The sequence below is a fragment of the Cucurbita maxima genome, unplaced genomic scaffold, assembly GCF_002738345.1.
Source record: "Cucurbita maxima cultivar Rimu unplaced genomic scaffold, Cmax_1.0 Cma_Scf00023, whole genome shotgun sequence".
Taxonomy (NCBI): Eukaryota; Viridiplantae; Streptophyta; class Magnoliopsida; order Cucurbitales; family Cucurbitaceae; genus Cucurbita; species Cucurbita maxima.
Window position 1 is genome coordinate 510,356 of NW_019272039.1, and position 23,199 is coordinate 533,554.

At 37.2% G+C, this 23,199-nt stretch overlaps 4 protein-coding genes and 1 pseudogene across 11 annotated transcripts; 1 reads left to right on the plus strand and 4 right to left on the minus strand.

Annotated features, from left to right (window-relative positions):
• Positions 1–9: 9 nt before the first annotated feature.
• LOC111497097 (putative ALA-interacting subunit 2) lies at positions 10–6,438 on the minus strand. 6 transcript variants are annotated; one of them, XM_023147739.1, is made up of 10 exons: positions 6,184–6,438; positions 5,453–5,492; positions 5,266–5,360; positions 4,208–4,269; positions 4,032–4,106; positions 3,300–3,416; positions 2,451–2,521; positions 1,991–2,288; positions 612–898; positions 10–364 (listed from the first exon to the last, which is right to left on the minus strand). In XM_023147739.1, the coding sequence occupies exons 3-10, from the start codon at positions 5,351–5,353 to the stop codon at positions 310–312; spliced, it is 1,053 nt and encodes a 350-aa protein (XP_023003507.1). In that variant the 5' UTR covers positions 5,354–5,360; positions 5,453–5,492; positions 6,184–6,438; the 3' UTR covers positions 10–309. The 6 variants fall into 6 exon arrangements, with proteins under 6 accessions (XP_023003507.1, XP_023003505.1, XP_023003506.1 ...); XM_023147737.1 differs by having other exon boundaries at positions 5,448–5,492; XM_023147738.1 differs by having other exon boundaries at positions 5,266–5,364; positions 5,448–5,492.
• Positions 6,439–7,290: 852 nt separating this feature from the next.
• On the minus strand, positions 7,291–9,906 carry LOC111497192 (p21-activated protein kinase-interacting protein 1-like). The gene is made up of 3 exons (XM_023147901.1): positions 9,102–9,906; positions 8,619–8,919; positions 7,291–7,534 (listed from the first exon to the last, which is right to left on the minus strand). Exons 1-3 carry the CDS (start codon positions 9,744–9,746, stop codon positions 7,449–7,451), a joined length of 1,032 nt encoding a protein of 343 aa, XP_023003669.1. The 5' UTR covers positions 9,747–9,906; the 3' UTR covers positions 7,291–7,448.
• Positions 9,907–10,264: 358 nt separating this feature from the next.
• LOC111497089 lies at positions 10,265–12,857 on the plus strand. Of its 2 annotated transcripts, XR_002720565.1 has the most exons (5): positions 10,265–10,692; positions 10,982–11,094; positions 12,212–12,292; positions 12,539–12,733; positions 12,792–12,857. XR_002720565.1 is itself a non-coding variant. In XM_023147724.1 (4 exons), the coding sequence occupies exons 1-3, from the start codon at positions 10,548–10,550 to the stop codon at positions 12,290–12,292; spliced, it is 339 nt and encodes a 112-aa protein (XP_023003492.1). In that variant the 5' UTR covers positions 10,265–10,547; the 3' UTR covers positions 12,539–12,734. The 2 variants fall into 2 exon arrangements, 1 of the variants encoding a protein (XP_023003492.1); XM_023147724.1 differs by lacking the exon at positions 12,792–12,857 and having other exon boundaries at positions 12,539–12,734.
• Positions 12,858–12,964: 107 nt separating this feature from the next.
• On the minus strand, positions 12,965–16,941 carry LOC111497085 (endoplasmic reticulum oxidoreductin-1-like). 2 transcript variants are annotated; one of them, XM_023147716.1, is made up of 10 exons: positions 16,754–16,941; positions 16,425–16,670; positions 16,066–16,197; positions 15,010–15,262; positions 14,807–14,917; positions 14,302–14,420; positions 14,115–14,219; positions 13,781–13,980; positions 13,564–13,690; positions 12,965–13,342 (listed from the first exon to the last, which is right to left on the minus strand). In XM_023147716.1, exons 2-10 carry the CDS (start codon positions 16,572–16,574, stop codon positions 13,166–13,168), a joined length of 1,374 nt encoding a protein of 457 aa, XP_023003484.1. In that variant the 5' UTR covers positions 16,575–16,670; positions 16,754–16,941; the 3' UTR covers positions 12,965–13,165. The 2 variants fall into 2 exon arrangements, with proteins under 2 accessions (XP_023003484.1, XP_023003483.1); XM_023147715.1 differs by having other exon boundaries at positions 16,425–16,941.
• Positions 16,942–20,933: 3,992 nt separating this feature from the next.
• On the minus strand, positions 20,934–22,474 carry LOC111497088 (annotated as a pseudogene).
• Positions 22,475–23,199: the final 725 nt, after the last annotated feature.

The window sequence follows — 23,199 nt, forward strand, 5'->3', positions numbered from 1 at the left end:
AATTTGGAATTCCACTACAAAATATCATGTTAGAAATGTCCATTTAATACATCTGTGCTGTTTATGGATCGAGCTAGTACAAACAAATTTACAAAGAAAAATGGTTCCCACATTCAACCCTGGCAATATTGAAATGTTTGTTTATCCAGGATTGAAATGAAAAGATAACCGGCTAATGAACAGTCACGCTCCAACGAGTATACCTAAATCATTCTTTCTTTGTAACTTACACCCCATAAGAACAAAACGTGTGCTCGATTCTATGGAAACCTTCTGCTCTAGTTCCTTAACTCGAACCAATAAAAACCATTAACCAGAACTGCTTCTTTTAATCCAAGTTGAATAGTTTGTTTCACCATAGGGCCTGCCAAAAAAGGCAAGAAAGAAGAATAAAGGACCAGCATGTAAGTTAAATCCCCTCCAGTAGTCTAAAGCAAAGAAAAAGACCATAAGTTCTTCAAGCATAAGCAGGATAGTAGAGACTAGAGTAGTCATTTTAAATCTTACTTCAGCGTGAAAATTTAATAAGACCAGTGACTAGGTATAATGCGGGTCAACAAAGATGTGGGTGAAATATCACCGAAAGAATGGACAACGCTTTGGAATATTACCTCGATTTCATGTGTAACAATGTGAAGAAAATAGAAATCAAGAGCGAAGAAGATCCCACAAAAATGTAGGCAACTCCAAGGAAATCATTTCTTCCCCCCAACCAGCTTGATGTTGAAATGACAAGCTTCTTTCTACCACCAAAGCTGTAACTATTGTAGTTGTTCATTATCTTGATATCTAGAACATCATCAGCATGCAAATCTTCTTCAATTCTACCATATAACTTTCTAAAGCTTGGAAGAGCAGCAGCGCGCATCCAGACAATTAGATCTTCATGATCACTCAACTAGCATATGAAACAAGACCAGCAACACAAAAGAAAGGAGCAGTATAAGCTATTTTTTTTTGTCACAACCAGTTCATTTCAAATGGAATAAGAAACCAAGGGAACTGAATATTTAACCACCAGCTTGATTAATCCACATGAATGTGTGTGTATATATATATATATCAAGAAGCCCCTACGAGTCTACTAATTCAATTAAAATAGTAATACATATGAAGATCCACACCCGAGCTTATATCTTAGTCCTACTTCATTTCACAGTTCACATCATGAGATTATAAATGGATGCTAGAAAAAGCCTACCACGTTCACCCTGGTATTCCTCACTAGACTATAAATCAGTCTGAAAGTCTACAATCACGGTTGAACTTACTGTCTTCATTCTGAATTCATATTACAGAAAAAGCCTCGCTTGATAACCTCTTGGAAAAGTCAGGGTACACTTTGATTCTTAACTTAAATCTGGGAGAAATATGTGCAGGTAATATTATCCAAAAGAAGACACTCTTAGTTGGCTCCTGCCTAAAAATTTGCTGCTTACGGATACAAGATGAGGAAATTCAGAGCCAAATATTTCTACACTGTTCCTATTTCAAAATTTAGTTTGGCGTTTTCCGGCAGTAAGTGTCTACATTTTCCAAGTAGCTTCTTGCAAACCATCTGTTCGAAACGAAAGCTGAGGTCCTTAGGGACAAATGGTATCATATGAACTGCATGGGAAGTTGGGATGGAAAGAAAGTCTATAATTTTCATGATACATCTAAAGATGGCAAAGAAAGTTGAGAAGTTTTAAATTTAAAGCTTGCCTTGGAGCTCTTCAAAAATTTGCTGATAGTTTTTATTCCTCTCGAGATTTTGTATCTCTTGAACAACATTCACTTTTCATCTTTTCAATGAAAACTTCCGTCTCCTTTTTTCTTTTAAAAAAAAAAGGAAAAAAATTATCTCGCCCTGCCTTTGAGCCCCAAGCCCAAATTCTTTCAGACAACCACAATAAGCCCCTTAGTCGTATCAGAATACTAAATGATTCTAATATAACAAAGAAGTAATATGTACGGACCATTTGATACTGGGTATACTTGTAGTACTTACAGGAATATTTGGATCTAGATTTCCTCCTCCAATTAAGGTTCCATTTTGGAAGTTGAAAGGATATACATGCTTTCCAAATTTATGCTCACGGTCACTTTTCCATGCAATGTTCTTCCTGTTCACCTTCAATTCAGAACTCCCAAGGGCAAACATATATGTGTCATTGAACAAACTCCATGCTATCAACCCACAAGGAACAATTGGAAGACCATTATGCGACTGTATTGGTTTGCAGGAACTTGTATCGTTGTAGGCCAGTCCATGTAAGAGCTGCTTATCACTTCTGCTTTTGACATACCTGAAATTTAGGTATAGTACAAGATTAAGTGCCTGAGGGCAGTGAACATTCAGACATAGCCAATATTTCAGACTGGAGATGATACAGGTGAAATAATACTTAATGAAATGAGGTAATTTAATATAAAATCAAGCATCCTTACATAGAACAGAAGGTTCTTACCTTCGGTGGTTTTGATAGTAGTTATCTAGTTGATAGTAGATATAAATTGGAGCTTTCATAGTTCTGTTGACCTATAAAAGTATTAGAATAAGATGAATTGCAAAAAAACATAACATAGAGCAGAAGTAGAGTTGGAGGCTTAGAAGCACTGACGCTTCAGTTTGGGAAACATCCTTGTGTCCGACATGGTAGGACACTCCAACACTTTGTTGGATACTTGTTAGCACACCATGCATGTGTTAGACACTAGTGGTATAAAGTGAATATGAGTCAAACTTTTATTTTCTTTTGATGAGAAACAAGTTCATTGATGAGTGAAATTTACAAAAGAAATGGAAACCAATCCAACCAATCCAAAGGAGCTAGAGTTACAAAAAAAAAAAAAAAAAAAAAAAAAAAAAAAAAAAAAAAAAAAAAAAAAAAAAAAAAAAAAACTGAAATTGGACAAAAGAATAGCATAACTATGAGACTGAAAAAATAGTGAGAATTTACAGCCAGAAGCAGAGAGAGCTAGGTAGACAGTATTTTAAAAAATCCTATCATAATCCTGTTCTTTTTCAATAAAAAGCCTTTGGTTCCTCTCAATCCATAAAGGCTTTGATGATGGTGCACTCAAAAGAGCTTCATCTCATTTTTTTAAAGACTCCAGCAGCGTTAGGCACTGCATAGTAATGGACATAAATAGTAATATAGGACAAAGATAGTAAAGTTTAAGAGTGTAATACATTAAACACCAGATCAGCTTGTATATTCTATATCTACTGTTGACGCACAAAAAATATATTGAATGGAACGATGATCAAAGGAGATTCTGAATATAAGTGTGCCAAGCACAGAAAATAAGCATACCTTTAAGGATGCAGAACAAAGTTTAGGAGATGAACTATCTTTAATATATGCCACCATATTATTTTTATATGACAGGGGTACACATTCAGCATCATATCTGTATACAATTTCAGCAACCTGCACAACCATTTTTACCTATCATTACAGCACATATCTTATATATTAAATGCTCTTGAAAAAATACACAAATTTTCTTTTGATATCCATAAATTGTTTAGCTTTATTTATATAAAAAATAAATCAAGCAATACACAAACAAGCCAGTCAATAAATTAAACATTAAAAGCAATTTAATAAGTGGTTGTTAGTAGAACTATATAAAATATTACAGTTCAAGGGTAGATATCATCAAGCAAATATATGAAAGGAAGAAGTTAATCAATATGTAAAATCAACAATACTCTTTAATACTTTGCCCCTCTGGGAACTAAAACCTCTACAAATACACCGAGAGACTACCAAGTAAGTGTGCATTTGGTGTGCATTTGGCATGCATTTTAAAAAACGTGTTGTTAAATGAAGCATTTATTGCATAAGCACCTTTTGTAAGAACATTAGTCAAATACTTCATTTAAAGCATTTTTAGTTGTAGGCTTGTCTTGTTCCCCTATCCCCACGTCACACCACCAACAGATGCTCAATGGGTTTCTAGGTAATTTTCCATTTTACTGATACAGATGTATTAATTATACAGTTGAAGATTAGTATTTAAGATCTATACAGAATACTTACACTGCGGGAAGTATGAAGGACAACAAGCCCAACAGGAATGAAAAGAACTCCCATTAAAAGAAAAACTGTAATAACCTGCAGAAGACATAATCACATTTAAGGTCCATAATAATTAATGTATAGTGAAAAATTATAGAAGATTTATGTGTCAAGTTGGGCAGCATTCAAACACTCACCCATGTAGGTGTCAACACAGGCTTACAAGCTGGGAGGCTCTGTTGTGTAAAATGATAATAGGCTGCATTTAATGTAGCAATTCACACGGTGTTTCAAGAATAACATCAAGAGAGAATACTTTGGCAGATTAAAAGTATAAAAAAGGAGGGGGGAAATAATGATTTTCAGATATGATAAAAGCAACTAACCCAGCTATAAAAACTGCCTGCCCAACTTACTTCACTGATTATTAACCCATCAGAACTTTGAAGTACCCCCATTATGTGGCTTGGATGACGGAACTGTGGAAGTTACATCTTTTATAACCCAGGCTGTCTTTGAGCATACTAGACTTACTGTTCTTGTACTATTATCCCAAAGTGTCCCCACTGCTACTTCACATTTTTCTTCATTTATAGTCCTATATCAACATATATTTCTACCTACTTCACTTTATCTTCGAAACCCATTTAAAATTTAATCAAACACCCCAAAAATGTCTGAACTTCCACTGAAAATTAGAAAAGCATCAAACAAAAATATGAATGCTACTTTTATCAGCGAGAAGTCTAGTATGACTGATATAACCACAATTACAAAACTACGACGCTTTCCTTTGTATGTGGGGACTGGCAACTTCCTTTAATAGTAAACCTTCTCTTTTGAAGTCTACAATTTCCATCTAAAGGTTAGCAGAAAAAAACGGTACAACGGTCCCTCACCATTAACCAAAGGAACACACAGGATATCTCTTAATCTAATGACAAAAGAGATGCCTTCATTCTACACTTACCAAGTACCTTTTAGAAACCAGAAAATTAATCGATCCTAAAAATTACATTACATACCCTTCTTGTCAACTAAACCAGTAGATTTAAAAGTTGAAAATTAAATTGCAACCAAAACCTCAAAAATTACTATGCTAAAAAACTCACTGGATATTTATTATCCCAGGTAAATAGTTGTGTTGAAGTGTTCTCAATCCATGACCACTTATTTACCAAGGATTTTACTATTATGTCCAAGAATTGGATTTGAAAATACCACTACTTATTCCATTTTTTACCATAGAGGTTACCTGTATGTCTCCTTGCTTGTACATGTCCGGCTGGAATTGATCCAGATCCTTCAGGGACCACTAAACTGCTGCTTCCATCCAAATCCATAGTTTTCCTGACTATAAATGGGACGAATCAGAAAACAAAGGTCCGGGAACTTGCACTTGCCAAGCTTTCGTTTGCCTTTGTATTTCAAAGCTACCTCACCAGAAGGCAGTATTAGAATTTTGTATCAGCTACTGAGGTCCTGCCACACAGCAAATTCAGTTCAAGCCTTCTTTAAAAAGAAAATTTTTTGGCCAAGCATGCTTGAAAATGGTTGATATTCTTGGTGTTTCACCTCCCAGTGAGGGGGAACGCAGAAACGTGTAAACAGATACATGTTTATTATTACATTAAGACAACAATAAATAAGCATATATGTATATGTGTGCATGCATAGCTTTGCATAAATTGTGGTTTAAATCGGAAAATAGTGGTTCTTTAAAAATCTGTATTGCCTCCGTTCAGAATTTGCCTCCGGATTTTCTTTGCCTTTAGAATCCAACTACAGGACAGAGAGATTTTAAATATATAAAACCCAACAAAATACGAACCATATCGCTAAGCGAACTGAAGAGCACTCATTACCTATAATACAAGTTCTAACCTTCTCTATATTCGTAGTTTTCACCCGAATGCAAACGTACCCAAATTAACTGAAGTCTCTCGAATATGGCTAGCGCGATGATATTGACTACACACACACACATAGAAGACGCTAAAATCCCCTAATTGCTCTCTTCCATCGCTATATCAATCCGAGTACAGTATACACAAGAGACGGGAAATTGGAACGGATAAAGGTACCATAAATATACATCAAAAGATAATTCTATTTAATTCTGAGAGGATCGAAGCACAGCTGATTACCGTGATTCGAAAAATAAAATAGTAACCTGGAGATGTCGAACAGGAGAGACGGAGCTGAAAGGAAGAATAATTGGATATACACGGATTACAGTGCACTCAAAGCGAGAAGGGGTTGATTGGGCAAAGAGTGAAATCAGTACTGAAATCTTGGGTTTTCGAACGAGAAGTAGTGCAGGAGAAAGCGGTGCTCGTTCGGTGGTGTTAGATATTCTGCTCCCACCATTTTCTCCATTTTCTCGATCTCCAATTCGGTTTTTTCATGGAATATGTTCGTGAGATGATTTAATATATTGACACCCATTAATAAAGTAACACCATCTAAAATTTATTAAACAGATTTATAAATTATAAATGATTAATTAAGAGGACTAAGTAAACTTACGAGGATTGATTTCAGTCTTTCATTCCTGAAATAATAATATACTATTCATCAAAAATTATTTAAGTTTAAATATGAGTCGAATATTTGGATCAAATCTATTGAAAAGTCGGACAAAACTCGAGACAAGGTTGGAAGCAAGTGGCTATTGGGTAAGAGGCTCTCGCACGGGATGTGATTGAGCACTACACTCGTCTCTAACTTAAGCATCAAATTACGTGTGCTACACTCAGTGAATTTTTCTTTGTTTTGCAAGTCATTTCTTTCCCAATGAGTATAAAATGTTGAATCATATACAAATTACGTGTGCTTCTTTTGTCCCAATTTGTGCATCAATAATAAGAGTTATACCACAAAGAGCCAGATTAAGGAACAAGGTACAAGATTTGCTAGACGAGGGAAGATGTTTTTCAAGTAATAGCGAGTATGTCGTTGGACAAAAGCCCACCTTGCCCAACCTTAACCTCGAGAGAGATGACCCAAGAATTTGATGCATAGAAAAAAAAGAAAATATATATATATATATATCAAAGTCCTAGTTAAGGTTACTAAAAAAGAGGAGATCAATAAGAGAACAAATAAGAGAACAAAATTAACTGGCGGCGAACTTGAGCTCTTACAAATGATATCATAATCATATCAGAGCTCCCCAATAAAACTCAACCCATAAATATGCTATGATTTCAGCCATTTGTAATAACCATTGCCAACCCAGCTACAGAAATTGGAGTAAGTTATCAAAAAGAGTATTCAATAGTGAATGCTAGAAAGATTCAATGAAATGATACTTTCTCATGTGAATCAATATAAGCACTTGCTTTCGTGTCAAAACTTAACATAGAAGGAATGAAGAACAATCCTCCACTACAGATTTCACATAACCCACCAACTAATTAATACCAATTTCTTTCTTTACTCAGCCGACTCATTGTTGTCAGTGGCCTTTGGTTCACACTGCCCTCCTTCAATGTTCTTCCCAACCTGTGGTCGCCTAAGGGCTGATCAAACACCAGGGAACAGATCAAATTAAACTTTTGCTATATTACTTCATAGAATCTGACGAGGTTTAAGCAAGAGAAACGATAAAAAGAATTAACTGCAGGAGACAATAGGCATCGGGCATACTCTGTTTTATGCAAAGTTATTAATGGATTTTCTTACAACTCCCATCCCAACATGAAAATAACTCAATGTGATCAAACGCATTTAGTCATAAGACCCTCCCTCTATGGGTAAATACATAAAAGACAACCATCATATTAACTTCTTTGAGTCCCAGCAGATGACATGTAGTGAGTATTTAGCAACAACAATCATAGGAAAATATTTTACAAGTCAAGCTGTTATTATCCAGTGAGACTTAGTTAAGGTGCAAGTGAAGATTTTGTTCCCAAAAAAACAATCCCATGAAGACAACAGCCCAAGCAGATATCGTCTTCTTTGGACTTTCACTCCTAAGTTTCCCCTCAAAGTTTTAAAACCGTCTATTAGGGAGAGGTTTCCACACCTTATAAGGAATGCTTCATTCTCCTCTCCAACATCGACGTGGGATCTCACAATCTACCTCCCTTGAGGCCCAATGTCCTTGCTGGCACACTACCCAGTGATTGGCTCTAATACCATTTATAACAGCCCAAGCCCACCGCTAACCGATATTGTCCTCTTGGGCTTTCCCTTCTAAGCTTCCCCTCAAGGTTTTAAAACACGTTTATTTGAGAGAGGTTTTCACGCCTTTATAAAGAATATTTCGTTCTCCTCTTCAATCAATGTGGAATCTCACAATCCACCCCCCTTGAGGCCCAGCGTCCTCCCTGGCACATCGCCTGGTGACTAACTCCGATACCATTTGTAACAGTCCAAGCCCACCGCTAACAAATATTGTCCTCTTTTGGGTTTATGTTTCTAAGCTTCTCCTCAAGGTTTTAAAACACGTCTGTTTGGGAGAGGTTTCCACACTCTTGTAAGGAATGCTTCGTTCCTCTCTCCACCAAGGTGGCAAATATGTCAGGCAAGTGATGAAAATACATCATATAAAAACATGTAAAGCAACATAAGGAGAAAAGAAAAGAAAAGAAATCTAACATTTAAGAGCCGATCCTGCAAGACAAGTCAGCCTTGATTTTGTATTTGCCTCAGCTAATGGATTTGGCTTGTCCTTAATGGCCATTCGAACATCCCAGACACGTATAACTCCATCTGATGATGCAGATGCAACTATATGTGGATCATCATCAGAGAAAGCACCAGAGGAATTCTTCGTGAGTACAACAATCCCTTTCACACGGGCAGCATGCGCCTCTTCTATAGAATATGCTACCTTCCCACTTTTTACATCCCACGCCGTAACACAACGGCCCTCTCCACCGGTAAGCAGAATGCCATTCTGTCAAAGTTTCAAGAACAATTCAACACAAGGTAGACAAACCTTTTGTAAACTTAGGAACTAAAAAAGCGTTGAACAATTTATAATCTCTGAATCAGTTCTATTACACAAGTATGGAACACAGTGTTCAGTAACAAACAGCAAATACGATCCAAAGCAAAACATCAATGAGAGAGACTGACCTCGCAAGGCGTAGCACAAAGAACCCGCTTCTTGTTCTCGAATTCGCACAGCAACCGTGCATCCTCTGCCTCATGCACCGATACCTTCTCCTCCATAACCATAAAAAACTTATCCCCACCAACATCAAAATTCACCAAGCTGGCCTCTTTGCCCAACCTGCAATAGAAACTCCTCTTTCCACGAACCAAATTTATCATGGCCAAGCACTCATCATGACCCACTGTCAACGCGAGCTTTCCAGAGGGGTGGATAGAAAGATCGTTAATAGCCTTCCTGTGAGGCAACACAGTCTTAAGGTGGACAAAAGGGTCGGCGTCGTAGATACATACGGATCCATCTGCAGCAGCAGACACGAGGTTACGAGGAAACGATAGGTTGGGAGGGGTGTAGAACGAAAGAGCAGTTAGAGATGCAGAGTGGTCGTGAAGCGATCCAAGAGAGGAAGCGGAGGAAAGGTCATAGAGGTGGATAGTATCATCAGCGCCACCGGAAGCAGCGACAGGACCGGCGGCGGCGAGGGTTCTGATGGCGGAGAGATGAGAAGGGTAGGAGAAAAGAGGGGTGAGGGACAGAGTTTGGGGTTCGGACGGTTTAAGCTTGAACCCCCAAATGAATCTTTCGTACGAGCCTGCTATGAGACTCATGGAGGCGGAGGCGGAGGCGGAGGCGAAAGCGGAAGCGGTCTCCGGCAGCAAGTTGTCGGAGATTGGCCTGACTTGCACAAACCTTCGTTTAAGAGAAATTTTGCGGGGTTTCGCTAGGGTTTTAGGATGCGCGCCGCTTTCTGCAGTCTCCGCGCCTTGACACAAATATATTATTATTATTATTATTATTATTATATTAAGTCAGGGCTCTTTTTTATGATTTATTTTCTTTTTCCAAAATAAAAATTAAATTAAATTAAATTAATAAAAATAATAATTTTTAACACTCGAGCAAAATTTTTAAATCTTTTAAACATTATTTACCATTTTCATCAGTTATCATCGATTTTTTTTTAAGTTTAAAAATATTATTAAAATTTATAAATATATCTTTTAAAACAAAAGTATTTTTATCAATTTAACAAATAAAAAATAGTTAATTTCAGTAAATTCTATATTTATAGAAAATAAATTTATTTTAAAAAGATAAAATACCCGTGAAAAAATGGGAATAGAAATTTGGGTAGAACAAGAGAATGAAAACTGAAGAATCAAAGATTGAAGCTTTCCGCAGGGATTTTGTTTGATCTTTTGGAAACAGAGAGAGAGAGAGAGAGAGAGAGAGAGAGTATTTTTGGGGACAGTGGGCGTCACAGTGGTGTGGCCAAGCAAACAAATAGCGGAAGCGATGCCATTGACAGCCCAATTCACTCTTCCCGGGCACTGTACCGAAGAACCATATTCTAATTCTGGCAGACGACGTCCCAATACGAAGACCCACTCCAGAGATTCACCTCTTTAATGCCCTCTCCCTTCTCCCTCTTCATTTCTTTCAATCGAAACGCATCAATGGCTGACGACGAATCGCAATCTCAACCTCCCCTCCAAGCCGATTCTTCTGCTCCTCCGCCACTGCCGCCCCCGCCTCCCTTTGATCCCAGTCGAAGTAACATTCCTTTCTCCAACTTAATTTCTTGATTCTTAGGGTTTTTTTTTTTTTTTGTTTTCCTTCGGTGTTGAATGTCGTTTTAGGGATTTATTAAGGCTAGGTGGTTCTGATCTTATCTGTCATGTAATGGGGTTTCTACTCTCGAGAACCTTTTACCTTTTTCTTTTAAGCAATTGATATTCGATGGATTTATAGATTCTAGCTATGGGATTGGACGAATTAGCTCCCGTCTTGTTTTTGATCTTGTTCTTGAGTTGTCTGATTGTTGTTTTTCTTCCTTTTGAAGTGATTGGTATCATCAAACGGAAAGCCTTGGTAAAAGAGCTAGCTGCAGCATATCACGCTGAGTGTCTTCTGTACTGCCAAGAGCTTCTTGAGCTTCAAAGAAAGTGGGACGAGGTTTGAAATTCAGCCTTATATTTCAACTGTTTCAGTATTTCTTTTTTTTTTCTTCAGAGGTTTAATCAAGATGTTTCAACTATATTAGTGAAACACTGATCTCCGTTCATTTTTTATGGACGGAATGTTTGAACTGGAGATTTCTGCCATAACTCATAACTGATGATGTGTGTGAGATTCTATATCAATTGGGGAGGATAACAAAACATTCTTTATAAGGATATGTAAATGTCTTCTTAGCATACGCGTTTTAAAAACCTTGGGAAGCCTGAAAATCAAACCCCAAAAAGGACAATATCGATTAGCGGTGGGTCGGTGGGTTTGAGCTATTACAAATGATATTAGAGTCGAACACTGAGCGGTGTGCTAGTGAGGACGCTGCCCCCAAGGGGTAGATTATGAGATCTCACATTGGTTGGAGAGGTGAACGAACCATTCCTTATAAGAGGGTGGAAACCTCTCCCTAACATACGTGTTTTAAAAACCTTGTGGGGAAACTCAAAAGGCAAAGTCCAAAAAATCATATCTACTAGTAATGGACTTAGGCGGTTACTGTTTGAGTTTTTATATTTGTTTTCAGCCTATTCTATCATATCACTTGGTCTCTTCCGGTGTGCCCTTCTGGTTTCCTTCCAGGCCAGCCAAGTTTCAAAGCCACGATTACACATTCATGATAAACTTTGATTTTTTTCAATGTGCCTATAGACTTTCATGGGGTTCCGGATTTGCCTTCAATTGTTCACCTGTGCTTCCCACAAGGCTATAAGGAGTATAAGCAGTTATATGGAGGATTATAAGCGATCAAGAAACTTGTGAGATCCTAATCGGTTGGGGAGGAGAACAAAACATTCTTTATAAGGGTGTGGAAACCTCTCCTTTTAAAATCCTTGAGGGAAAGTCCTCACGGAAAAACCCAAAGAGGACAATATTTGCTAACGGTGGGCTTGGTATGTTACCGAACTTGTATAGCTGGCCTATGTGAATTAATCATAAATGTCATTTTCATGATGGTAATGATATTCCAGGTCGAAGAGACTCGCATATTAGAAATCCAATGATTTAAGTTTTAATATTTTTTACTTGCTCATTGTGTCTCATTGTGTCGATATGTTTGCAGCCATATATTGAATTAAAAGTACCTGAGGATCCAAGAAAGGAGACAATGAAGCCTAGCAAACGTCAGAAGAAAGCCCGCTAGGTATTAATATATTACTTTACATGCTAGGATTTGCTTAGACCATCCATCTACTAAGCTTTTATGAGACTATTTTACGCATGTGACTGCCAAACAAACTCATGATGAATGCTACTTAGTAATGTTAGATGTTACAACATTCTTGATGCATTCAACAAACAGCTTCTCTGAAATTAGAAGAACATTTTTCTTGAGTTAGCAATTCTGTTACCCTTCTACCATTTCAGGCTATCATTGTTTTATCTGCAGGTAATTAATACATTTGATACTGCTTACCCGACTTCGCCATCTGATGATTCATCCGTTCTGCAAAGGAAGCTCATGGCACAAAGATGATGGTCAAAGTATTGATAGGCTGATACTCCACGGAGCCAACAATCTGTACACTCAGTTATGAAAACAATGATGTATATGAAATATTTGTATGCTTTATGTACTCAATTTGTGTGATGATATCATGACACAGTGGTAGGGATTAGTTTTTTTTTTTGTAAGCAAACAAGCTAACAGAGTGTCTCTGTTCACAACCTTTGAATTATAAGCTTCGTTTCCCCTTTTTTGTTTGGCTGAATCCATGCCACTCAAAATCAATCAATCGAGATCAGCGAGTGAAATTCTCACGTGAAGTAGAAGCTATTCCCTAATTTAAGTGAAAAACGGGAAGGGCAATCATTCTATGTGAAGAGTTATCAACTTACATTATTCAAAATCTGTTTACAACAATTGTATCTCTAATGACGTTACCAAACTTGTAAGGGTCACAAGAAACTATTGCTGCTTAAGACATCAGTGGCTGTAAGGTACATACTTTGTTAAGATGTGAAATTTTTTAACAGTTTTCTCGGATACAAGGTTTAAACCTATAACAAGTTTAGGCTAGCTATTGAATATGGATGCCCACATTCTATGAAGTGGACAACCTTCTGTGGTGGGAGAAACAATCTGTCCTTCCATTTTAGTTTCAACTGATGGTCCGACTTCGTGAACGAATTTGACAGATTCCGATAGCCGATTGAGTAGGTTCATCAGGGCGATTACTTCATTTCTTTGCAACTGTAACCCAAGGAAATGAAATAAATAAGTTTGAGTTGGTCTGTAACGATATCCAATTATTCGATGTCATGCAGCAGTTTTAGCATTACTCTAGCACACAAGCTGGACAAGTATGATTACGGTTCATCGAGAAATTCAAAAGACCTACTTGAGATAGATTCAAATATGCGTTTGAAGTGCTTAAAAAGAGTATTTTGACATGAAGAGGCACAATTACTTACATCCAGACCCAAGTGTTCTTGATGATCATCAGCAGAGAAGAGGATCTTCAAGGCAGTACCCAAACCAAGAACCTGAAGCTTTCCCCAAAGTCGACATTTCTCGCATCCAACGCAATCCATCAGTGCACTGCATGACATAGAAAAAGAGAGTTACTACTTGCATAGCATTTCATCAAAGAATCAAAGGAAAGAAGAGGGTGTGGCGAAAAAGAATGACCTGATGTTTCTGAATTGCTTTTGTATTTGCTGCACTTCTGGTCCTTGTTGACCTTTCCATAACTTGGCTTCATCAAATGGAAGTGGGCAAGTAGCTTGTAATTTTGAATTGAAAAGAAGCTGTTTCATCAAGGATTGTGTCTTCAGATCTTCGTTCAAATTACCGGTATCATATTCAGCATGCTCCAAGTACTCTGTGGCCTACATGCGTTTGCAGCAACAATGCAACCAACAGTGGATTTGTTAAAATTAAAGCACCATAAACACAACAACAATTAGGAAAGACATATCTCTACACATAGGAACTACAAAATGGAGTCAGAGTTCCTACTCACTTTCGTCACTGCTCGAAGAACGAAGAGGTATGTGAAGTACAAGTTTCTAACACGATCAGGATATTGTAGGACACGGTCATACAGCAAAGTAAGATTTTGACCCCACTGTAAAGAAAAGAAAAATACTTCAAATTACTGGAAACTATAACCACAGCAGTTGCGAAAATTGACGAATGAGAAGCGGTACCGTATTTTTGGTCTCGTCAATTAAATAATCGGCAGCTATATGGACTGAAATAGAGGAATGTAGACCAGATATCATTTTGTATAATATTCTTTGCTCTTGGCATAACTCTTCTGATGGATCTGGAAAAGGAAAACAAAGAAAAATATGTTTAAGAATAAGGACATGATTTATGAAAGAAAAGAGATGTTCATTATTTGCCTACACCATGCCATGAACTCCTACATTTTATCCTTCAAGATAAAGACCATGAATTAAAATGATACATATCCATATAACTCCATTGAGAAAAGTCCTTATAAAGAGCTTTAACCACAAAATCATCACTAAATATCAAATGAACAAAGTACAGAAGCAGAAATTTGAAACAGGGGAGGAATGCAAAGTAGACTATAGGAAAAATAAGTATACATTCAATCAACAATTCTTGAGAATGAGCTACAGTAGTTCTAATTGGTGACCAGAAAAAATGATACTTTAATGAAGAAAAGAGAGCGAGAGACGTTACGTTTCGGGCAGTTCTCTGAATAGACAGAATCCCAAATCCTTCTAGCAGATGGACCAGTGTATCCAGTGTAGCGTTCGGGGTTCAATTGAAGATTTACATATGTCATCTCACCTGGTAGAAATAAAGCAATTGAAATCAAATAAGAGACCAGACAACAAAATAGCCGATGTTCGCACCGAAGTGTTGTATTTAATATAACACACCGTTATCAGTCTCGTCATCATTGGTCCAGGGGTTGTCTATCTCAGTCCAACCTTTGAAAGCTTTACGATCTAATGTACGATCGACAGTAGCTTGTGGCTTTCCCTCTTGACAAACCAAGGCCTCGGATGAAAGGATGTGAGGCTTCTTAAACGACTCAGGGAACTCATTATCTGGGCATTCACAAACACTACAATCTCGCAATCGGCACATACCATCGTCAGGCCAGAAGGGACAATCACACCACAACTTAACCTGTGAATGTGAGCATACATAGGCAATAGGAATATCAGGATGCTAGATGTGAATAAAGCAATAATTAATAGGAGTATATTACGATATACAATGTGAATGGATTGGACAGAACCAGGTAAGTATCATTATAAGATCTCATATCAGTTGGAGAGGAGAACGAAGCATTCTTTATAAGAGTGTGTAAACCTCTCCCTAGCAGACGCGTTTTAAAAACCTTGAGGAAAAGCCCGAATAGGATAATATCTGCTAGCGATGGGCTTGAGCCGTTACAAATGGTATCAGAACCAGACACCGGGTAATGTGCGAGCCCAAAGAGGGTGGACACGAGGCAGTGTGCCATCCAAGACATTGGGCCCCTAAGAGGGTGGATTGGGAGGGTCTCACATCGATTGGAGAATGGAACAAGTACCAACAAGGACGCTATCCCCCCAAAGAGGGTGGATTGTGAGATCCCACATCGGTTGGGAGGAGAACGAAGCATTCTTTATAAAAGTGTGGAAACCTCTCCCTACAAATGCATTTTCTCGTTTCTTGACAAGTTCTTGGAATCACAGCCAAAAGGAGCCTTATTCCACAATCCCTCACCTTAAAACTAGAGCATTTATGCGACAGACAAACTTTCCCTTCTAATCCAAACTAAACCTATGCCTCAAGAACATATAAAACTGCTTCTAAACTAAAAAAACTTTTATTTCGTGAAGAAACACAGAAGGGTTTATCTCAAATTGACGTTTAGATCAAAATACAACAAGATATGGTATAGCATTAGTTCATCAAAATCAGCCAATTAAATTCAAACAAACCTTGAAATAGCGGAAGAATGGAGTTTTAACAAGCTCTTGAAGGGAAGGATATAACACTTCCTCGTTTAATCGATCTACAGTCTCATAATCACAACAACAATCCTCCACCATACCGCTGTATTTGGGGGTATCCTGTGCATTTAGAACAGAAACTTAAGATTGCATCAAGAATCAACCAAACCAAACTTCTAAATTATCCTCATTAGCTCGTCTCAAATTCAGCAGCCCAAAGAAGACACGAAAAATGTAGTGAAGTGCTAAGCTTAAACGAGAAGTAAACAATGTAGGTGCCTTAATCTCCAAGTTTCTCATCAATCAAGCATAACCAGAGAGAGAGACTTAAGGTTCAGAAAACGTACATTAGAACAATGGCAGGGCTTATTGGTGCGGCCAAAGAGCGAAATCATAGGAGCCGTCCGAGAAGTCATAGCCACAGCAAGCAAAATAGCGATGAAAGCACCTCCCATCATCAAACCCCATCGGTATCTCGGACCGTTTGCACCAACCATAACTTCCGGCGATTCTGTTCAAAGAGATCCCGTCTCCGGCGGCCAAAAACTCGAGGGGGAAATACGGAGAAAGATCAAGTCGGCGATGCGTGAAGACTTGAAGAAGAAACGAAAATTGGTCAATGAACAATTGTTCAATCAGCAGCCAATAAATTGAATTTGAAGACTGAAAAAGCAACCAAAAACGTGTGGAAAAATTCGATGGGCGAACGGATTTGCAAATGGTTTTAATTATCTCCCCAAACTGCAACTCAACGTCCAAAATCTTCCAATTATGGAAGAAACCTACTGAGGTTTTTGGATCAATTTCTTCTGTTTTATTTCTAGCGTGGAGAGATTGGAATGGGAATTCCTCCATTTTTTAAATCATTCATTTTTTCTTTTTAATTCATAATGCTTAAGAACGGTAAATTAAACTTATTATCTAAACGTTATTTAACATCTGTTCTTCCTAAATTTTCACTTCATATTTATTAAACAAATAAAAATCAATGAAAGTTATGTAGTTGACAAATAATTATTACAAATTAGGAGTCCTGTTTCAAAAATTGAACAATATCCGCCTTTAAATCAACCAAATTTCTTCAATTTCCTTAATTGGGCTGCCAACGAACAACTTCCAATCAAATTTCTTCTTATTTTTTATAAACCAATCAGATTTTGTACATTTTACAAGAACGTACCATGTTTATCTTTGTCATAAATGTGAATTTCCAATTTTAGCCTTAAATATTGAATCCCTTCTCGGGATAAATAGACATGGAGATGGACTTTTTCGTCTCAATTTCTACAAAAATTCTATGTTAAATTTCATGAATATCAAGATATGGGGAGTCCCTAGTGAAAAGTAGACACATTTATTGTGAGATCTTACATTAGTTAGAGATAGAAACAAAACAGGGTGTAGAAACCTCTCTCTCGAAAGTCCTTGAATAAAAAGCCCAAAAAGTACAAGTACTCGCGGTGAGCTTAGACCATTACTGATGATATCGACATCAAACACCTTGCGATGTGCCAGCAAAGACGTTACCCCCCAATGAGGGGTGGATTATGAGATCTCACTGAGATGGGAATGAAACGTGACTTCTAAATGTGCAAAAATCTCTTCCTAATAAATTGCCTTTTAAAATCTTAAGGGGAAAATCAAATAAGACAATATTTGCTAGCGGTAACTTGGGTCGTTACATTTATACTTCAATAATGGTTTAAGTGTTCAAATTCTCTATAAAATCGTTGGAGGTAAATCTTAAACTTATTTGCTCTCTAAATATCATTTCATAGTCTAAAATTGTCCGATTCATTGAGTTGATCCTCATCAAAATAATTTCTTTGTGGACGATGGAGCACGTTCATAAAAATATATTTTTTTTCTTGGCATAACTCAGCTGATTAAAACGGGTACAATGATGTTACTCATTTTTTATTTAAAAAAAAACACGAACAATATTGTAAGCTGGAGTGTTGGAAGAACATAGCAAGCACTTGATTACAAATTCTAAACTTATATTAAACATGAAAGATTGGAAGGTTTGATTAGAGCCAGAGAGCGCCAGCTTGTTTGAGGAGAGGGACAAGGGAGCCATTTATGTGGGACGACATGAGAGTTTCTAGGCCACCGAGGAACTTGCCGCCGACAAAGACAGCGGGAATGGGGTGGGGCTGGTGAGGGAGGAGGTGGTGGAGAACGGCCTGGATGTCGTCGGCGACGGAGGAATGGGAGAGGTGATCGAGCTCGACGATTGTGGGGCCAACGCCGAGGCCGAAGAGGAGGCGCTTGACGACGGTGCACATGCAGCAGCCGCTGATGCTGAAAACAACGACGGCATTGCAGTCGGCCAGGTGCCGGACCAGGTGGTAAGGCTTCCCTGATTCATCCATCTCCATTGGAAAGAAAATAAACAAAGTTGGCTGATTTTGTTCTATTTATGGTCGTGCTTTTTTCTTTTACCTTTTTACAAATTTGGTACTTATACTTTCAAGAAATTAAAATTTAGTCCCTATACTATCCAAAATTTAGGTTTCTAATTTAGAAATATACTGCTTTTAATTGATTTAAAAAATTATAATAATAATAATAATATTGTAATTTATTTAAAAAAATAAGGGGAAAGCGAGAGGTTTATGAGAGAGGGCGGTCAGCGGTCAAAGCTCCGATTCTAACAGATTCGTCATACAAATTTAACTGCCTCTATCTGACTGAGGGACCCACTACTTTTCTTTTTGTTTTTTTTTTTCAAAATATTAACGAATTATGACAAAAATAGAAAGGAAAAAAACAATCTTCTTTCAAATATAATAATTTGCAACAAAATAAACTCCAACTTTTTATAATACCAATTCATTGGTTTATATTAAAAAAAATTATAATTTTAAAAAAAATAATAAATAATAGAAAATTTAGTGGGGGAGAATTCTCAAAAATTTTGTAAAAATAGAGAATAAAATAGGTAACTAAAAATATGATATATGTGTTTCGTAACAAAAACTTACACTACGTGCTACAATTTTTTATTTTATTTTAATTTTTTTTTGGTGGTTTAAGTTAATGAAATTGAAATTTATAAATTTGATATTTCTCAATAAATAAAAGTAAATCCAAAATTGGGAAACGACGTCGTTAGGTTTTAGCCAAAAAGGGGGAGGGGATTCTGAGGAGGGGGAAAAATTGGTGCCGACAAGTCGACAAAGAACGACTTAAACGCCGTCGTTCGACGGTCAGCGTTTGTCCCTTGTCCTTTTCTTCTCTTGTTCAGTTGTTCTTCTCGACGAGCGTGACGCCGTCAGCTTCTGCTTTCTTTCTTTCTTTCGCCCTCTCTTTCTTCAATCTTTTTGCTTTCTAACGGAATGTTGTATTATTTGCAACCAAACCCCTCCACTTTTTTTTTTTCTCCTAATCCCCCCCGGATTCTTTTTTATACGAGAAATACAACTTCTAGTAACTAGTTATTGTAAAATTTAGGGTTTAGCGGGGTTTGAACTCAATTTCAAATTAAGGAGATTGTTTTTAAATACGAGTTTTTGTGGAACTTTACCCTTTTCTAGATTATCCATTTTCAAAATTATAGACATTTTCTAGAATTTTTTTTTTTTTTTTTTTTAACTATATCTTCACTCAAATTTATGATATTATTGTGATTTAATTTTTGCATAAGGAAATTATTCATTTATGGTAATTAATTATATAACTATTTTTAGTAATTTAATGTTTTTTTTTTTTTGTTATTTCTTAAATATTATTTTGTTAATTTTAATATATAATTTACCATGCAAATCATTGACAAAGTAATCACCATTAATCAATACATCAGACAATCAAATAACTATAGGAAGAAAGAATAATTATAATATACAATTTGTACACAAAATAAAATAAAAAAAAAAGGACAATTAGAACATGCATGGAGAAAAACTGAATCGAAAAGTGGTGGTGTTTCAGTCTAGAGCAAAAGTAAAGAAGCCAAAAATGTTATGGAAAAAATTACACCAACGGGAACGGAGGGCGGCGAGTTTGATCCGTAGCCTCCCCCAGAATCCCACGATGCAGCTCTCGTTCCGGCTGACTAAAGTCGCCGCCGATTGAAGGTATGCCGACGCCGCCCTTTTCACCAGCTCATTTCGGATCGAAATGTTCGGAGAACTGAACTCGTTGAAGTCATTTACGCCGCTGTACGACGGTGAGTTCAGGAGAACGTCCTTCAGGCTGGTATACCGGAGGTCATTGCTGCCGTCGGAATCTCTGGTGCTGGAGTGCCGGGAGAGCTTCAAAGATGATATGTTCAGAAGCTTATGAGCCTCCGTTGTTGGTGGTGGTGGTGGTGGTGGTGGTGGTGGTGGTGGTGGGCTGTCCATTGTTGTGGGATTCAAAATCAAAGGCGTCGATAGGGAAGATATGGGATTGTAGCCATTAAAGGAGTTCGAGGATATGGACCCAAATCCTTGTTTTCGCTTCAGATTCTGAAGTAGATTGGAATTTTGGGTTGTGAATGGTCTATGGTTTTGTTGAAGGCAGCCATGGAAGGACATTGACTCGGGCGATTGGGATTTGAGGCCATGGATGGTTTGGGGCGTTTGCGGTTTTCATTAAGGTGCGGCCAAAAACAGAGAATTTTGTGCAGAATCATTCAATTCCATACACAAATAATAGTTATTTTCTAATTTATGAAATGGACTCCCTTCCCTAGAGTATGTCTTATTTACAATCTTGACTCTTTTTTTCCTAATAATTTTCATCCTTCCTTTGCTTTACTTCAACCATGTGAAGATCCGTCGAGGTTATTCTTAGAGCATTCTCACTAAAAAATCCGTCGAGGTCGGACTCTCCACCATGAATCCTCATTTAAATGGTTAATACCTGGCCTAGAATCCTCGTTTAAATGGATAATTTTTCATTAAAAATTCTTAAACTTCCTAAATGGAACAAAAACTACTGCAAAGTAAACTATCAACTAATCCATACATAAGAAATGAGATGGTAGTCATGGTAATTAAAGCATTGGACAGAATTTAGATTGTTAACATCTAACCTCATATAATCGGTAGCTTCTATTTGGAAGATCGAACCATCAACAACTTTCCTTTGATGAATGGCAACGCGAAGAACAATCTTGTTCTTGTTATTATCTGCCAACGACCATTTATCGGACGGTTTTAGCAGATTCCTCTTTGTTCTTCCACTAAATCCCAATCGGGTTATATTTTTCAAGTTATGAACAAACTTAACCTTCTAGCCTTGGCTCCAGATTTGATTATGGATTTCAAGCAATGTGCTCCGCCAAAGTAAGAATCTTTACGTGCTTTTTCTTCCTGAGTTCATGAGGGACTGGGCCAAACACTCTTGTCCCAATAGGTTGGCCTTGCTTATCAACAACTACTACAACATTATCATCAAACTTGACCTCGCTACCATCACAACGACCTTTTTGCATTGCAGCTCGAACAACCACTCCATATACAACCTTTCCTTTCTTCACTTTTCCATTTGGATGGGCTTCCTTCACGGATGCGACGATTGTGTCTCCCAGTCGTGCTCCTTTCTTCCCCTTCAATGCTCATCACTTTCTTTGCCCCTGAGTTATCCACTACTTTGAGCACAGTCCTCATCTGTATAAATGTTCTTTGTTGCTGCACAAGGTTGCTTCCTTAGCATTTTATGCCACTTGCAATGATTCAAAAATTTCAATTTCTCCACATTATTAATTATCCTCCGAGTAAACATGAACATGTGCATAAGCAAGCAGAAATTCAGATTATGAACAATGAGATTCTTTCCTTAGCGCCTATGCTCATGCATGTGAGTATAAACTAGTTAACATTACACGTAAATTTCTTTCCATTGATTCTCTTTTTAGGGGTCGAAAGTCAAATGAGAAGATTAAAATTCAGAGAAGCAGACCTGCGAAATGAAACTACTGCATACTGTCTCACTTGATGAGCTCAATGAACCAGAAAAATTGTTTCCAAGTCCACCCAATAATGAACGACCAACTAGTTTAATTTTTCAGAAACATTGAACATGAAACAATGACCAAAATTAGTTTCTCAACAACCAGAAATACAAAATTAAATTGAGACAAATATATATGATGAGAAAAATCAATTAAGAAAAGAAAAAAAAAAAACAAAAAAAAACAAGCATCTCCGAAGCTTAATCAAGTAAAATCAAGGTTCAACACAAGCAAAAAGATCTTAAAAGAACGGATTACAGAGCCTCTAGCAGTAGAAGCTCTAATTCAAAGAACAAAAGAAATTCCAGTATTCACACCAAGATCTTTCAGAAAACCGCATACCGCGGGAACACTTGGAAGCAAAAGAAGCAGCAGCCATATCCGAACTTTGATCACCACAACACCGCGGGGAAAGAGACGAAGACGAAAACGAACGATGGCGACAAGAACTCGGGAGCTTCTGCCGTTAGGGTTTTTGGACTGGGTTTGACTCACGACCCATAATCCTAAATGGGCCACGGCCCAAAGACCATTTTTAAGACCTAACGTAATAATTTTTGGATATTTTACCGCCATTTAAGCCAACCTTAAACACGGAATTCAAAATTAAAATTTTTATTACATTTTAATATTTTAAAACTTTAATTTAACCAAAGTTTAAAAAAAATGGTGTGAAAAATAAAAGGTTTTTATGTTGGCATTCAGAAGCGAACCCACACGCTCTCGACACCGACACGTGCCCCTGCCTCGAGCGTGCCATCTTCTGGGCCCCACCAGCATTCACCAATCACCACCCTCAACATCTACATCAAACCTATCTCCTTAGCTTCTTTTAAAATAATAATAATTTTTATTTTTATTATTAAATTTGAATATTATTTTGTTGAAACTTAAAATAAGAATAAGTTAAATTACAGTTGGGCACCAAAAATTATAAATAATTATGCAAATGGTGCTATGGTACGTAAAAAAAAAAGGGATTTTGAAGGGAGAGTGCATAAATATATTTTTTTAAAAATAAAATAAATAAAAGTGGGTGTATTATAAAAATAGAAGAAAATATTGTTGGTGTATTATTTTAATGTCGGCTTCTTTTTACCCGGCAAGTGATTCGTTTTTGGTTTCCGTGTACACGCCCTTGCATTCTTATTATTTAAACCCAATTGTTTATTAATCATCAT

What these genes read in the sequence shown, in the direction of transcription:
- LOC111497097 (XM_023147739.1), bottom strand. Translation starts at nt 5,353, where the DNA reads ATGGATTTGGATGGAAGCAGCAGTTTAGTGGTCCCTGAAGGATCTGGA. An exon ending in CTGTGTTGACACCTACATGG is followed by an intron (nt 4,107 to 4,207) that starts GTGAGTGTTTGA and finishes TGTCTTCTGCAG; the next exon opens with GTTATTACAGTTTTTCTTTT. An exon ending in TTTGTTCTGCATCCTTAAAG is followed by an intron (nt 2,522 to 3,299) that starts GTATGCTTATTT and finishes ATACTTTTATAG; the next exon opens with GTCAACAGAACTATGAAAGC.
- LOC111497192 (XM_023147901.1), bottom strand. Translation starts at nt 9,746, where the DNA reads ATGAGTCTCATAGCAGGCTCGTACGAAAGATTCATTTGGGGGTTCAAG. An exon ending in TTTGTGCTACGCCTTGCGAG is followed by an intron (nt 8,920 to 9,101) that starts GTCAGTCTCTCT and finishes AAACTTTGACAG; the next exon opens with AATGGCATTCTGCTTACCGG. An exon ending in TGCAGGATCGGCTCTTAAAT is followed by an intron (nt 7,535 to 8,618) that starts GTTAGATTTCTT and finishes GTGTTTGATCAG; the next exon opens with CCCTTAGGCGACCACAGGTT.
- LOC111497089 (XM_023147724.1), top strand. Translation starts at nt 10,548, where the DNA reads ATGCCCTCTCCCTTCTCCCTCTTCATTTCTTTCAATCGAAACGCATCA. An exon ending in TCCCTTTGATCCCAGTCGAA is followed by an intron (nt 10,693 to 10,981) that starts GTAACATTCCTT and finishes TTCCTTTTGAAG; the next exon opens with TGATTGGTATCATCAAACGG. An exon ending in TTCAAAGAAAGTGGGACGAG is followed by an intron (nt 11,095 to 12,211) that starts GTTTGAAATTCA and finishes ATATGTTTGCAG; the next exon opens with CCATATATTGAATTAAAAGT.
- LOC111497085 (XM_023147716.1), bottom strand. Translation starts at nt 16,574, where the DNA reads ATGGTTGGTGCAAACGGTCCGAGATACCGATGGGGTTTGATGATGGGA. An exon ending in CATTCTTCCGCTATTTCAAG is followed by an intron (nt 15,263 to 16,065) that starts GTTTGTTTGAAT and finishes TCACATTCACAG; the next exon opens with GTTAAGTTGTGGTGTGATTG. An exon ending in TTGACGAGACCAAAAATACG is followed by an intron (nt 14,220 to 14,301) that starts GTACCGCTTCTC and finishes TTTTCTTTACAG; the next exon opens with TGGGGTCAAAATCTTACTTT.